Source organism: Apodemus sylvaticus, chromosome 9 (assembly GCF_947179515.1).
Source record: "Apodemus sylvaticus chromosome 9, mApoSyl1.1, whole genome shotgun sequence".
Taxonomy (NCBI): Eukaryota; Metazoa; Chordata; class Mammalia; order Rodentia; family Muridae; genus Apodemus; species Apodemus sylvaticus.
The window spans coordinates 59,514,293-59,531,311 of record NC_067480.1 but is presented as its reverse complement, the minus strand read 5'-3'; the positions used below and the strand labels follow the sequence as shown (position 1 = coordinate 59,531,311).

At 37.9% G+C, this 17,019-nt stretch overlaps 1 protein-coding gene across 1 annotated transcript in view; it reads right to left on the bottom strand.

Annotated features, from left to right (window-relative positions):
• Positions 1 to 2,712: 2,712 nt before the first annotated feature.
• Stk17b (serine/threonine kinase 17b) overlaps positions 2,713 to 17,019 on the bottom strand; it is a 31,783-nt gene continuing 17,476 nt past the window's right edge. The window contains exons 4-8 of the mRNA XM_052191939.1: positions 13,994 to 14,138; positions 11,616 to 11,742; positions 9,983 to 10,031; positions 8,332 to 8,511; positions 2,713 to 4,963 (exon numbers count right to left, since the gene is read on the bottom strand). Coding sequence (XP_052047899.1) covers positions 4,681 to 4,963; positions 8,332 to 8,511; positions 9,983 to 10,031; positions 11,616 to 11,742; positions 13,994 to 14,138 — 784 coding nt within the window. The 3' untranslated portion in view covers positions 2,713 to 4,680. The remainder of the gene's footprint in view (positions 4,964 to 8,331; positions 8,512 to 9,982; positions 10,032 to 11,615; positions 11,743 to 13,993; positions 14,139 to 17,019) is intronic.

Here is a 17,019-nt window from a genome sequence, read left to right as displayed (position 1 = left end):
TACTAAGCTCAAGTCCAAGTGGTTCAAGGACCTCCACATAAAACCAGACACACTGAAACTAATAGAAAAGAAACTGGGGAAGAGCCTTGAGCACATGGGCACAGGGTAAAAATTCCTGAACAGAACACCAATAGCTTATGCCCTAAGATCAAGAATTGACAAATGGGGCCTCATAAAATTACAAAGCTTCTGTAAGGCAAAGGACACCGTCAAAAGGACAAAACAGCAATCAACAAATTGGGAAAAGATCTTTACTAACCCTACATCTGACAGAGGGCCAATATCCAATATATACAAAGAACTTAAGAAGGTAGACTCCAGAGAGCCAAATAACCCTATTAAAAATGGGGTTCAGAGCTAAACAAAGAATTTTCACCTGGGGAATATCGAATGGCAGAGAAGCACCTAAAGTAATGTTCAACATCCTTAGTCATCAAGGAAATGCAAATCAAAACAGCCCTGAGATTTCACTTCACACCAGTCAGAATGGCTAAGATTAAAAACTCAGGAGACAGCAGGTGTTGGCGAGGATGTGGAGAAAGAGGAACACTCCTCCACTGCTGGTGGGGTTGTAAGCTGGTACAAACACTCTGGAAATCAGTATGGCGGTTCCTCAGAAAACTGGGCATGATACTACCGGAGGACCCCGCTATACCACTCCTGGGCATATACATAGAGGATTCCCCAGCATGTAATAAGGATACATGCTCCATTATGTTCATAGCAACCCTATTTATAATAGTCCGAAGCTGGAAAGAACCCAGATGTCCCACAACAGAGGAATGGATAGAGGAAATGTGGTATATTTACACTATGGAATACTACTCAGCTATTAAAAACAATGAATTCATGAAATTCTTTGGCAAGTGGGTGGAACTGGAGAATGCTATCTTGAGTGAGGTAACCCAGTCACAAAAGAATACACATGGTATGCACTCATTTATAAGCAGATATTAACCCAGAAGCTCGGAATACCCAAGAAACAATTCACTTATCAAATGATGACAAAGAAAAAGGGGTGGCCCCTGGTCCTGGAAAGGTCAGTGCAGCAGTGTAGGGGAATACCAGAACAGGGAAGCGGGAAGGGGTTGATTGGGGAAGGGGGGGAGGGGGAGGGAAGAGGGTTTATGGGAATTTCGGGGTGGGGGGATCCAGGAAAGGGGAATCCATTTGAAATATAAAGAATATATCAAATAAAAAACTAAAAACAAAAAAGGTTTTGGTTTTGTTTTGTTTCATTTTTTTTCCTTTTGTGGGGTTGGGATGGAGTGGAGTTGGGTTTTTTTAGGGGAGATTTTTTGTTGATGCTAAGGACTGAACCCCAAATTTTGCATGTGCTAAAATTTTTTTTGAGTGACGATGCTAAGTATAGATGGACTCCAGAGGACATTGTGAAATTGGTGTCACTTTGATTTCCTTATCTAGACAAGTGTACATGTGATAGGTTTGTTTGAGGGGGCTAGAACTAAATTTTTTTAAGTTTAAATTATTTCCCACCAAAATATGCCTCTCTTCCCTTTATGCAAGGCAGACATTCAAAAGGGAAACAGAAGCCTTCTCTCTCTGTTGTCTGTGTGCACCATCTTCAGTTTCGGCCTCTTGTTGACTTTGAGTTGGAACAGTTCACAAACAGTTGATCTCAGAGAAGCCCTGGAGTCTAAAATTGCCAGAAAAATAATTTGTGGTTTCTGCCATGATCTTCTTTCTCAAAGAAAAATCCACCTCCCAGAACTTGCTCTCAGTGGAGGTAAACCTCATACTGTAAAGTAGTATAGTTTCACAGAACTTTAAGTATCTTAAAAAAACACCCCTTTACTGATTTCAGTTTAAGAGGATGCTAACATACTGAAGTGCTTGCCATGTGCTTGGCCCTTATACAGAGGACTGCGATGCGGCCTGTAGAGAGATTTAGTGTTAGACAGGCCAGGTTACCGAGTTGATACTTGTAGCCATGAGTTCATAACTAATAGTAAACATCGAGTTTTGTTTGTTTTTGATTTTATGAGATAGGATCTTACAAGATAGTCTGACTGGTCTAGGACTCACTATACAGACCAGGCTTTCCTTGAATGTGTAGAGGATCCTCCTGCCATCTCTCCCGTGCTGGCATTACATAGACTACTATTTCTAACCAGTTCAAAGTTAACATGTAGTCTTGAGGCAGCGATACATTTAAGTGAGGTTATATGAAGACTTTCAATGAAGTACAATCACTTAAACAACAATAGGACAGGATTCTAAGTTGGTTATCAAACCCAAATTTCAGGCTAGCAGAAGTAAATAGTTCTAAAGTGCCAAGACATGCAAATGCTTCTTTGAAGGTTATTTAAAATCCAGCCTGTGAAACATTCGTAACCCTTCCAAAACAAAGAGCTGTACCACAATGAAAATCTATTGCCAGACACCTGGTTCATCTGACATTTTCCTTCTAAATCCTTACAGATTGCTGAGCCAGCACTGCGGCTTAATCCCCAGTGTGGTTAGAATTCCACTGTTGACTGGGTAAACTCCACGGGGAAGTAAGTAAAAGGACAAAACCCTGTGTGCCTTCTGTGCACCACAAGATCCAATCCCACCCATGCAGATCCACCCAAAACAGCAGCCTGATGTTCAGAGGGGCTCTCCAGAGTCAGGGCAAATGACAGACATATCTTGATAAACTTGTTCTTCAACCTTTGCGGGGAGAAGAGTAAAAATTAAGGCAGCTTCAGATTAAGTCTCTCAAAAGACATTTATTTCCACACTTCAACATGGGAAATTTGTAAATCTGCTTTTATGGAAAGATTGTTTTTTTATTGTATGCAACCACTAACTACTGTTTTACAATAAGCAATGTCCCAAGGAAAGGTATGGGAGTTTAAAACTTGGTAGCCCATTAACAAAGGGGAACTCAAACTATCTCAGGAAGCCTCAGAAAAAAATATAGACAATAAAAATCGGTTTTAAACAAGTGACTTAAAATTAAATTTTCAAATGCTTACTTTTGGCATCTGGCATAATACTTTTTAACGTTTTACAATAAAATATCACCGTTTGGGAAAGCAACCACATTTCCTAATGAAAGACTAATGACTTTACCTGAATTAACACTGATGGAAAGTACACAAGCAATCAATAATTCACCAACAGCTACTCAATTTCAGAAACACAAGAGTTAAATTTAGCATCTTTAGTGTTTGGCTTCTTGGACCAACAGACTACTTCTTAAAGAATGCATGTGCATACTTATTAGATAAGGAGGCTTCTTTGGCACCTGAGTTGAGCATAATACAAAAGGAAAGAATATCTAACATGAAGTTGTTTAAAGGCTATATTTTATCTATCTATATATACATATACCTGTACACATACACATATGCACACACATATACAAAAGGCAAACAACTTTTCCTTTAAAAATAACAAAGATGTAAAAGGAACTCAACATTTAGTCAAAGACACCAATGCTCAATTTAAATAGTTTAGTTATCTAAAGAATTTGGAATTTTATTAACAATTTCAAGAATTTACAGGTTGTTAGACTAACACCCACTTCAATACACAGACTTTTAATTTGTTTTGGCAATGGAGTCTGAGAGTAGCGTATTTATGAGACCTGTTGTCTTAACATGATGTTATTACAGACCTTAAGATGGACACCAGTGGGAAATCTCCAAAGCAGTCCCTGGGCCCCTCCCATCAGGATTGAACATAGATACTGACCACAGACAACACTGGAAACTCGTGTGTGTTGTGACCAGCAGGACACACACACACAGGGAACCTGAAGACAGCTGCATGCCACACCTCTTCACTCACTAGAATTTCACAGAACTCCTGAAGTGCCTATGCTCTAACAACGTGCTTGTATCCTGAGACCTAGGAGACACCCAACACCAAGTCAGCTGCCTGAACTTAACATTTCCCTTTATGAATATGTTTGACTGAAATTAGACCATATTCTGTACTACCCAGTTTTCTTCTACTCTAGTAATTTTAGAGGACAAAGGCCTCTCTTATTTGCATACTATGTATATCCATCTTCCAGATCTTACTAGATCTGATCTACGATGCATGTACAAAATACAGGAGTTGGAAATGATGTCAAGCTTTGACTCATTTGCATAGAAACAGCAGATCAGTCTGTCTTCCTCCCTGCTCTGTTGACTGTACCCTCTCACAGAGCACATGGCACACAAAGAAAACCTTACAGTTTCAAGCTACTGGTAACTAGGAGACATTTTCAATTATAAACTGTCTCTGGAGTATTTATAAAGCAGTACATATTGTGGTTTACCCTTGACAGCATTTTCCCCAACAAATCTCTGTAACAGAGTTATGGTTGGGGCTCACCTTAGAGAGAACCTACTAAATTCCTATGTTTTCATTTGGTTCAATCTTTACTAACAATAATATAAACCATTTTATAAGTTTGACAACTTGAATTCTTTCAGTTGCATGTGTACTGATATGCACAATTTACATTTCTGACATATATTTAAATATTTTTCTCTGTAAAACAATTTCAGGAAATGATATGCTAGCTAATAGAAGCCTAGCATTTAAACTGTTCCTTAAGTTCTTCTAAGAAAAAGTGCATTTATAATATAAACATATTATATGTGAAGCTACAAACACAATCTGACATCAGAGAAGATTTCAAATTTCCAAGTCAGTCCAGATGAGTCACAGAGAAAAATGCTAACAGAACAAATCTGGAACAAGTTCGTGGGGGCTGGGCAAGGAGTCGTCGAATCGAAATCTTTTAGAAACTAAGCTGCCGTCCTCAGGGATGTTCTCCTTGTCCTCCCGGGCTCCACAGCTTCCATTACAGGAGGACTTGGAGGTCTTATCTTCAGAGGACCTGAGGGTCAGATCCTGAATTTGAGAGGAACCTGAAGTTTCCTCAGGATGAAATAAGCTTCCAAAGTCCCACTGCTGTAGCCATGAATGGGAAAGGCAGGATTCTGCTGTTGGTCTTTTCCTTTGGCAGAAAGCAGAGGGAGGTAGGTGAGTGCTCAAGGCAAGCTGAGCATATCTTTCAAGTACAAAATGACCACGAAGACAGACATATGGTAAAGTCCAAACAGAATGGTAGATACAGCTAACTTTTATTAAATGCTTACGTATATGGCAGGGCTATTTCACATGCTTCTAATTTTTTATTTAATAATCACAAGAAACCTAAGATAAGGTACCAATGCTGGCATTTAACAGGTCATTGGAGGAAGATACAAGATTTAGTTTGAGGTAAATTTCCCAAACCTGTCAGTGTAACATGCCACAGTCTGGATACTGGCTATAGTCCTCCAAAGGACCCTCCCTGTATTAAAGACATGGCCACCAGCCTGCGGCATTGCTGGAAGATGGTAACTCAGGGCAGTTAAAGTCCGGTCACATCAACTCCTGAAGAAGCATTCCTTGCTCTCTTTGCCCACCTGATAATACACCATTTTACTTTTATTAAACAAAACCATTTTATTGTAATGAGCTCACAAATAAAGACACCATGCAGTTAGATTAAGTAGCCATTCAAACAAACATTTGCCCAATCACAAACTATTCATCTCAGTGAACGTCCGTCCGCACAGTTAGGATGGCATGCTGAAGCCATGGCGCTTCACCCAGGGTTTACACTTTCACTGTCAGCTACAGTTTTATGCCCTTACCCATCACATGTACACATGCATGTGCACGTACGTATACACACACACACACACACACACAGAAAGAAAAGAGGAAAGTGTGACAAGGTTGAAACTAGATGAACAATTAAACTTGTGTCCTCTTTCATGACTCGCATCTTTGGCCTGCATTCTGTCCTTCCTCATCACTTAGCAGCACCCCGTCTTGTTCTTCTTTCTGGATGTTAGACTATTCCTACACTTTGAGCTCTGCACATATATACATGTATATATTATAATCTAAGATCCGCATATGAGGCAGAACATATGGGCTTTCTCTTTTAGTTTGAGGCACCTCATTTAACGCTCTACTTTCCTAGTTCACCCATTTTCCTGCAAATTTCATGATTTTTCATTACAGCTGAATAATATTTCATTCTGTATATGTATCACATTTTCATTACCTATTCATCTATTGATGAACATTTCTATTGGTTCTATTTCCTTTCTACTGTATATAAAGCACCAATAATTGTGGATGTACAAATGTCTCTATTGGCAGGATATAGAGTTCCTTAGGCCTATGTCCAGATATTAAATAGCTGAGTCATATACTATTTTATTTTGAGTTTTAAAAACGTACAAACTGACTTCCACAATGACTGTATTAGTTTGCACTCTCACAAGCAGCAAATAAGGATTCCTCTCTCCCTTCATCCTTTCTAACATGGGTTATCTGGTTTCTTGATGACAGTAGCTCTGACTGGTGAGGTGGAAGCTTAAAGTGGACAACACATCTTAATTACCCTTGTACATGAGTACAGAATGAAAGGTGTTCTCCCACTCTTCCATCCTAGTACACCACAATCTGTCTAGCCAGAAATCTTGATGTTATAAACAATGACCTAATGAACACTAAGGAAAGGCTTTCTATAGACTTAGTTGATCATCTCCAGAGTATAAATTTATTTTTGGTATTTTGAGGCATAGTTTTAGGTCTCCTCATAATTATCTCTAATATACAATAATACTAGGATATTCTAGAAGATCATAGAGAAAATTAAGTTTTTACAGTATTCAGGATATACCTTTTGAATTTTGGCCTTTCTTCCTTAATCTTTGTTATACAAACTAGTTTTCAGTGCTGGGGATCAATCCTAGGGCGTCACACAAGTGAAGGAAAATCTACCATTTGGTTTCACTCTCAGCGCATAGAATTCATATTGTATAAGGTGGGACAGAAAAGATTACTATTCCCATAAATATCTTCTTGGAAGTACAACTTGAAAAAACTCTATCCAATGACAATAACTGCCTGTCATGGTCTGCAGAGCAATGGGAGCTGTTCTTGATTTTTAGAATCCTTTATTACAGAATAAACACTTGCTTTATTTTCAAATTCTTTCATTTTGGAAAACCTTTGGAGGAACTATAAATCAGTAACTTATTTTCATCATTTATCCTTTAAAACATTAACTTAAATCTTGAAAAGGTAGTCTTCATTGATATTTATCCAATACTTAGAATTTTAAGATTACTTTCTATTATTCAAAAGAAGGAAAAACATCTATAAACTCAAAGATTAAACAGTAATCATCTGGTAGATAGATACTTCTAATCTTTTGTTTCTGTGTATAGTCTTTTTATAATTAACACAGTAATGTGCTTATTACAGAAAAATTTAGAATATAGGCAAAGACTATTTAAGAAAACAAAAATGGCTTATAAACAGAAACCATAATATTACTCTTTATATAAAATAGGTATTTATGTCTAATATGTACCTTGAAAGAGTTGTCTGGAATCAAATTAATCCAATAAAATATTCAGAAATCTACTTTTTTTTGTTGCTGTTGTTGTTGCAGATAAAGAAAGTGAATCCTCTAGGAGACTACCTGTCAAAACTAGAAGTCCTGCAAGTAAGACCACTGGCCTGCAGGTTGCAACTCTAGGACTTCTTAAACAAGAACTGTGCCTCTCCTTGCCTTGAAACTGCCAATAATCAAGGGTCTGGAGCTACGGTCAAGTGTTTTCTTTAGTAAATGCCATGATGCATTTTTAGTACATGCCAGGGTGGAAGATACTCTATATTTCCAAGATGTCTTTTTTTTTTTAAGCAATCAAAATTTGAACATTTTTATATATAAAATGAAGCAACACATGAGCAGACATTCACGCCTTTAAGATCTGGCAATCAGTAATTTCTGCCTGTTATATAACAGACCAATTTAACTAGAAATCATTCACACTGAAGTCCCATTGTAATAAGCCAAGGATTAGGGGATGGTTGAGAATCTTCCTTCATTCTAAACTTCTTGTTGTAAGTTTTTGGCATTTTTATTTTATTTTATTTTATTTTTATTTGCTTAGGGTCATATATTTGTTATTTAATGGACTTTCATATCAACTTTGCTTATATAACTTTAAATGTACCTTTGTTGTGACTTTAACAATAATTTTATTTTACTGTCATTTTTTAATTTTATAAAATAGGTTTCACTGAAAAATACGTGCCCATAATAGGTTTTATTACTGAGACACACCGCCCCACCACTTTCTCATAACCCCACCCTCTTTCTTAGTAGTTCCCTTCAATCCCCTGCCAATGCCCCAACAGTCTCCAAACTTGGGATAAAACAGACATGAGTGGCATTTTTGTATAGAATGTATTTTTAGCAGGCACATGTTATTTGTTTTGTAACAGCATTTAAATAAGGACATAACTTACTCTGGATTCTTTACTAGAAGGCTCTGGATGAAGTCTGTGGCCTGTTGTGAAACTGATGAAAACATTTCTTCTGAATAATCTACATTCACTTGAGAAATATTCAGATATGTTTCTTGATTATCTTCTCCTACAAATGGTGATGTATGAGTTAACAACATATATGCTATTATGCCAATATTCCTGAAAAACAAAGGGGGGAAAAGGAAACTTAAAATGCACTTATCAATATTTATAGACAGTACAATTAATGGTCCACAAGTCTGGCAAAGTTTAAAAAACACTTAAATTGATTCTAGAGATTACTGTACCATAAAAATAAAAATAGTTGTGCAACATTTGCCTCACCAAAAGAACAGGGAATCCACAGATGTTACATATAACAAACATAATCCACTAAAAACACCATTTTATCTACAGCTTCAGTACAGACACTTGTTGACCTGCCCCATGACAACAATTATCTGAGAGATAGCCAGGGTTCTGTGAAAAAGGCTGCAAGTCTGGCAAAGCACAAAGCTGGATGGGTAGAACGTCTCAGAGCTGTAACTATGTCAAGAGCAAGGCCAGCCAGGAGCCAGAACAAGCCATCACAGCATGCTTTATACGTGGACTTAGCCATCAGACCTTTTGTACCATTGCAAAGTCATTAGTTTCAAAGCACCAGGACAATAAGGCTAAACTCTTCACTTGAACTATGAAGTCAGTTGGTCTCAACAGAAGTTCCAGCGCCAATACTGGTGCTGCTCCTGTGAGGGTCTCTCTGAGATGGCTGCAAACCCCATGATTCTCTACAGGTGAACACTTATGAACCTGAGCCTCTGTGTGCTTCTGACCTCATTCTACTCAGCAAATGCTTAACTCTTCTAGCTCGAATAGCTAGGCAGGGCCTCATGCTTTGACTGATGTGTCATCCTAGCTTCTTGAGCAATTTTCTTGACTAGAGTGTGTGTCACTGACGCAGACGGGTTCACTCTTACTCAAGTGAGATGATCAATGGGAGGGAGTTTCTATTTCTATGCCTCTGGCTCAAGAGCTTACTGAAAAATAGGTAAAAAGTCTTCAATGGTATCTTTTGAATAAAATTTTTGAAAGAAAGCTTTAGGAGAGTCAGTGGAATGGCCAACTCAGCTATCTGAATTGGCCCACCTGTATTATCTGTAAATGTTTGGGAAGCCTAAAAGGGCCAGTCCTGCTGTCCCAAAGCTGCAAGACCTCCATGACATAGGGCAATAACAAGATAACCGAGAGGTGTCCCAGTGAAGATCCAATATTGATGGGAGCCAGAGACCTTAAACCAGACCAGTGACTCACTGCAATGAACATCTTCAAGGGAAGATGTGTAGACAGAGGGGTATACTGTGGGGCACACTGTGACATACTACAGCTGCCACGATGAGATGTTTTCTATGCTTTATTATTGTTTGTTTGTATGTATGCGTTTTATTTTAGGGGAGGAGGTAATAAAGGCAATGGGTGGATAGGAGGAGATGGAGAGATGACTGGGACTGGGGTGCATGATGTGAAATTCACAAGAATCCATAAAAATATTTTTAAAAGCCTTATTTTTTACTATTAAAGCTATTTTTTAAAGCCTAAATATATATTATTCAATTTTGAAAGATGCTTATTTAAGTCACCAGTAGAGTCTTACCACATATCTGTTGCTGTGGTAATGGGATCATAGTTGAGGATTTCTGGAGCTGAAAGAGAAAATTAAATTAAGACTCAACAGAGGCAAACTTTAAAACATGATAACCACCTTGTATTAAATTAGAACTTGATTTGTTATAAAAGTTAGAGTGATATAAACAACAGAAATTTAGTGATGTTTTAACTACTTTAAAATTAGACACTAAGACATATCTAATATTTGAAAATCGTATGAAGAAATGGGCGTAGGCCAAGTCAGTGCTGTCCTAGAGGAGCTTGAAGCTCTGCAGAAGGACAGACAGTGCATCAAAGATGACCTCAGAAAAGGCATTAGGGAGAAACAAAATGGCAGGAGAACACTCTTACAAGTGTAGTTTTATTGCTTTTTATTAACTTACATTATCTTGTTGGCTTGTAAGCTTATCTTAAAAGTAAAACAGATCATGTTCTTATGTCATTTAAGAAAAAAACTTATTAATGCTAAGATTTTTCAAGCAGATTAAATATTCTTCAATTATCAAAAACCTAACTTCCTAAGCAATTTCTACCTGTCTTTCCTTGTCCCTCCAAAAGGTAACATATACTTCCTGAACCTTCCAGTAAATTTCCAAATAGTATTTATAGCTAAAAACTGTTTCTCAATATGATTTTATAATCTCTTCAAAAAGAATGTTCTCACCTCTAACATTCTTGTGATTGATACCTTTGATTACATATGCCGTCAGTGTCACGAAGCTACACACAACCTTTCTGTATACTTTTGTGAAGTATGTTATTATTAAATATAACTATATAGTATAGGACACTATAGCCCATACTAGCATTAAAGAGTTAGTAATTTTCATCTCTGAGAGATAACTGCCTCGCTCATGAGATCTATTTTGTTTGCCATTATCTTTTCAATGGAAATATCCATCTGAACAATAACTAAAAAAAAAAGATAGCTATCTCAAAATATTTGATGGTTATATGCTTTTCACACATCTTAAGAATTTTTTTGTATGAGTAATCAAAGTTGTTAATGTAGAGCATTATCCTAGATTACCTCATCATCTTTTCTGGTACCCTTTTGCCCAAAAGCCTCTTAACAGTCTTATTAGAAACTCTCATGATTGCAAACAACAGTGACAAACACTGAACAATGGCAGCTGAAGCATCAAAGGCTACACTGCACACAGCTCACACAGCTTGCTTAGGCCAGGGGCAGGCAGACACCACTGTGAGAGCCATTCCAGCCGGCCTCAGACGCTCGCAGACTTGGCTCTGTTCTCTCATCTCTATCTTTTGCCTGTTTGCTACTGGCTTCCCTCTTATGCGCTCCTCCTCTCCTTACACACAGAGCCAGCATAAACACAGTACTATATGTTTACACTTAGCTAATATCCTGTGAGTTGTTGCTAATGCTTACATATTCCTGTATTCACTATAACTCACCTAATTAGTCATAAACAAATTTGAATGCATTCAACTTCTGAATCAAGTGCGTCCTGGTATTGTGTAATCTAAAATATGTGAGGGCTTTCCTGTTTGTTTTTGGAACTAAGCAAGCACTCTACCTCATGAGCTATACCTCTATCATAAAATATACTTTTAAAGAATTTAAAATGGTATAAAAAATAAGACAGAATTCTTACCTAAGTATTCAGGTGTTCCCATGATTTCCCGAAGCTCACATGCATTCCCAATTTTTCGAGACATTCCAAAATCTACAATTTTTATGTCCCCAAGTGGGTATATACTGCTCAAAAGTATATTCTGTGGCTAAATAAAGCACACAAAAGGTGATAAGCAATAGATAATGAAGGAGGGTAATTATTCTATTATCCTAGATTAAAGATAAACGGAGTAGAACCTGTTGTTTAGAACTTATACATTTCTTAGATATATCCCAATATCCACTCAACTCCCAATTAGGAGAAGTACATATTTCATGATGAGGATATTAAGAAGCAGTCAAGAAGAACTTTTAGTTTTTAAGATGAACCAAATTCTATCCATGAAAAGTTCAAGTGGCAAGCACATGTGTTCACACACACACACACACACACACACACAGAGAGAGAGAGAGAAAGAGAGAGAGAGAGAGAGAGAGAGAGAGAGAGAGAGAGAGAGAGAGAGAGAGAGAGGAGACCCAAGCCCATGAAGTCTTTGCAGAAGATGATGCTCAAGCTAAGACTTATAGGAAAATTAAAAAGATCTGTCTGATAGCAGAGTAAGCATGAAAGAACATACCTATATATCCCATCCAGAGTAGAAAGTGGTTCTGAATCATGTGATGATTCAGCTCTAGATGAGGTGGGCCTGACTGTCCCAAGGCTTATAGCTTAGACAGTAAGATGTATGTATCCTCCACTGTCTCCTAGAGACATAAGACTTTATTGTTGCAGATATAGATGATGGCAAAGTGTCCTATCAGAGCCCACTGTAAGTGTAGAAGTGCTGCGCAAAGTCTGTGCAAAAAATCCTAACAGTCTTAACTGGGTGACAAGAGACTACTAGAAGAGACAAGTCACCTCTGTCGCCAGCTTCATGGTTATGGTATTAAAACCATGTTTACAGGCTATCCCTACTTTAAGTGATATATGAGTCACTTTGCCTTGATCAGGATAAAGACCAAAAATTTGCTGATGAGAGCTTATCACCCTGGCACTTACTCTGTTGCCTCTTTCCCAAACATGTGATTACAGGAGAGACAGCAGGGAGGCTAGACTAGAAACATGTTCTTCCTCTCCATGAGGGGCAAATGCAGATAGTGCTGGGTTTTGTTGTTGTTGGGGTTTTTTTTGTGTGTTTAGTTTTGGTTCTGGTTTGTTTTAAGGGATAGGACAGACAGCTGGACACTGTACATTTTAAAGTATTTCCAGAACATTGAAATGGATTAAAATTGAATCCACAGTAGGAAAAAGATTTGGAAATCAGAGACAGGCCTGGGCTATGACATGCAGTGATTTTGGAATTATGTTATCAAAGTGGCAAAGGAACCCAGAGGTTCCTTACAGGCTAACTGAACAGGCAGAGCAGAGGCTCCTACAGGCTAATTGTACAGGCAGAGCAGAGGCTCCTACAGGCTAACTGTACAGGCAGTGCAGAGGCTCCTACAGGCTAACTGTACAGGCAGAGCAGAGGCTCCTACAGGCTAACTGTACAGGCAGAGCAGAGGCTCCTACAGGCTAACTGTACAGGCAGAGCAGAGGCTCCTACAGGCTAACTGTACAGGCAGAGCAGAGGCTCCTACAGGCTAACTGTACAGGCAGAGCAGAGGCTCCTACAGGCTAACTGTACAGGCAGAGCAGAGGCTCCTACAGGCTAACTGTACAGGCAGAGCAGAGGCTCCTACAGGCTAACTGTACAGGCAGAGCAGAGGCTCCTACAGGCTAACTGTACAGGCAGAGCAGAGGCTCCTACAGGCTAACTGTACAGGCAGAGCAGAGGCTCCTACAGGCTAACTGCATAGGCAGAGCCGAACCCACTATTTAATAAACCCAAGACAGGTTCCTTCAGAGTTTAAAGTCTGTGAGTAGTTGTGGAGAAAGACAAGAAAGAACAGCATCCCCAGAGAGCATCACCATGGTTCTGGGGACTAGGGTAAGCACTCTGACTAATCCGCACAGAGACAAAGGCCATGACACTTTAGAGAAAGATGAGTGAGATCTGGAGCAGAGGGATGAGGAGCAAAGACAGTGCACTGGACAGCACCCAGCACCAAGCTCTTCAGAGGGAGACAGTGCTAGGAAAGGTCTGGGCCCGGCTCTAGGAGCAGGGTGAGCAGGAAGACTGCAGGACTAGTGTAAGGGTGGTGGGTTTTAAGGGATTTAACTCAAGCTTATCACACATGCAGCTTCTCCTGTCTGCAATACAAAGTACAGGCCGACTCAGCTCGCACAGCAGAGGGCACCCACTGCAGTCTAGAGGACCGCAACACAACTCAGTTGTGTCAACTGCACCCTAGCAGAGCCTCCAAGAACACAGAAGGAACATTAATGTTGTGTTAGTTTAAATCACATTAACATACCTTTAAATCAAGGTGAACAATGTTATTCTGATGTAGATAATGAACTCCTTCAAGGATTTGTTTAATGAGTCTGATAACATCATTCTCAGATACCATTTCGGCCAACTCAGGTAAACACAGATTGAAAATTTCTCCACCCGCAGCACTGAAAGAAAATTCAAATGGAACCTTTTAAAATCATTTACCTAAAATTAACCTTTAAATACTGTATACCTATTAAGTGAAAACCACACAGCCACATGAATGTCAGTGTGTGTATACCATCTCTGTCTGTCACGACTAAGAAACATGTTTTAAGTAGGATTCAGTGGTCTCAAACTTAAATTCCAAGTTGAATGTCCCAAGCACCAATATAGCTGTAAGTTGTCACTGATTAATCTGTACATAGCATTTCAAGGAAAGGATTTGCTGCTGACACTGCTTTATGACAACACAGGAAACACTATCAGCTGGTAAGGAACATATGTGAAGGCACCAATGACATCTGTACACTTCACGTCAGTCCTACTCCACTCATTCAAAATCTGAAAACTTGTGAAACTAACTTTATTATCTGACTTGAGGTATCATGATAAGGAAGTCTAAGTATCAGAAATTTCACATAATTATTGCATTTATATTAGTAGATATTGCATTTATATTAATAAACTACAAAATCAGGTATAGAAAGGCAAGATAGGAAAAGTGCAATCTGAAAAAGAAATAAATTTATATTCATGAATATTTAATATACTGGCCACTTTATCTGTGCATCAGTGTTTACTTCCCATACCCTTCCCTGGGGCTCTTGAGGAAGGAGTGTGAGTCCATAGCATAGGCTGGTAATATACCTTTATCCCTCTCCTTTTAGTTAACACCATTTACGGTAACTAAAAATCCCACTCAAACGGAATGGTCTAACAATATTCCTGCAATGGTGCCAAGATGTGATTAGCAATTATAATACTGCGAATACAATTCTAAGAAAGTAAGAAATAAGAAGATAACACATTAGGGTTTCAGAAACTTATTTGCTAGGCACTTTATAAGGTATAGAATACACCATGAATTGAGAAAATCATACAAAGCAAGACACAGGTCAGCATGGCGCTCACAGTTGTGTCATAGAAATCAAGAATTCACGCTGGTCGCTGCTAAATTAGGTAGCATGTGGACTTTTAAAATGTCTTCTACAAGGACATATTTAATTGACAGAACTCTGTAATTCCCTAACAAGAAAAGGGTCTTTTACAAAAGCAAAGTTACCACTTGTAAATTATAGGCAAGTTCCCCTGTCAAGCTATTCTGTTTCAAGGGAAGCTTTGTCATATAGTCTTCAAAAAGTTAAAGTGTATGCCATAATTAATTTTAGTTTGCTAATAATTCAACATTATTAAAAACTTCATATGCCTATTTAGAAAACATGTTCTGTTTGATTGGATTTTTAGGTGTTTTCCTTAATTACCTGCACATGCTCCCAAAACCCTTAGTGGAGATAGGTCTTCACATCACAGAGTAGAAATACAGTGACTAGACAAGTCTCAATATCTCTCCTCAACTTATAAAAAGATGCAACCATACCACCTTCTAGAAAGTAGCCTTTATTTATTCAAATAGTTAAAGAAAGGACTAAAATAGTCACAGAGACACTATAATTACAATGAAATACTTTTATGTGGGCTATATATTTTAATAAAAATAAAAAGATCTTTGTACAAGGTAATTACAAGGACTTCAGCTTAATTTATAAAAGTAAATAATTTGACTTTAAAACAGTTTAAATTTAAAAAAAAAGTTTAAATTGAGGTAAAACAGGAAAATACAAAAACACAATAGAACTATCAGAACTCCTAGCCATATTAATTACTAAAGAAAGTTTATAGGTATTTACAAAGTTAGCAAATGCAGTAACTCAAAACAGATTCAGACACTGTATATAGTTGGACACACATTTATTCTTTGACTCGAAATAACTTCCAGGAATTTGCCCTGAAGCTCCACCTATGTATCACATGCTAAATGAAAAAAAATAATTAAAAACAAAAAACCAACAAAGCTATACAATGGCGTTCTTTGGAACTTCTCATATATGGGTCTAAGGACATGACCCAGCGATACAGCATGTATGCTTATATGCTTATAATGAACGAGGGCCTGGGTTCAATTTCCATAACACACACATAGACACACACACACACACACACACACACACACACACAACACATGTGGCATGACTTTTTATATGTCTTTGAGTTCTAAATTATGCAAGCCTTTTTTTATAGTTAAAAATTATTTTTAAAGAGTTTTATAAGATGAAATCCTAACCCTGAATATAAACAGAAGCAAACGGATTTAACCTTCCTCTGTATCTCTGACTCTGACTATATGGCATAGTGGGCCATACTTTAGCTTAAAAGAATAGCAAAAAAAAAGAAAGAACGAAAGAACAAAAGAACGAAAGAAAGAAAGGAAGGAAGGAAGGAAGGAAGGAAGGAAGGAAGGAAGAAAGAAAGAAAGAAAGAAAGAAAGAAAGAAAGAAAGAAAGAAAGAAAGAAAGAAAGAAAGAAAGAAAGAAAGAAAGAAAGAAAGAAAGAAAGAAAAAAAGGGGGGCTGGAGGAAATCTAGTTGCTTGCTGCCAGGTGTGGTATTAGCAGGTTTAAGCAGAACGGACAGATACCACCCTACTGAAACCAGAGTGTCATGTAGAGCTGGCTGACTAGGTTCAGCCAGGGAAGATTGAGGGAGACCTTGGTGTGCAGAGCCAGGAAGTCTGCCAACACGAATTCAACCACATCAGAAGGATACAGATTGGAGATTTAAAGCCAACTTGACAAATTTTTAACCTTTGATAAATTCTGGACAAATATGGCATGAAAGAAAAATAATGGAAAAAAATGATTAGGAGCTACTAATTTGATCATAATAGGTTGTTTTTAATTAATTCTATTCAACAGTTTAACAAAACCACGAATACATAGTGATAGTAAAATAGCAGAAGAAAAACACTTTTATCAGAAGAACAACAGATTCAATAAATGTAGAATAAA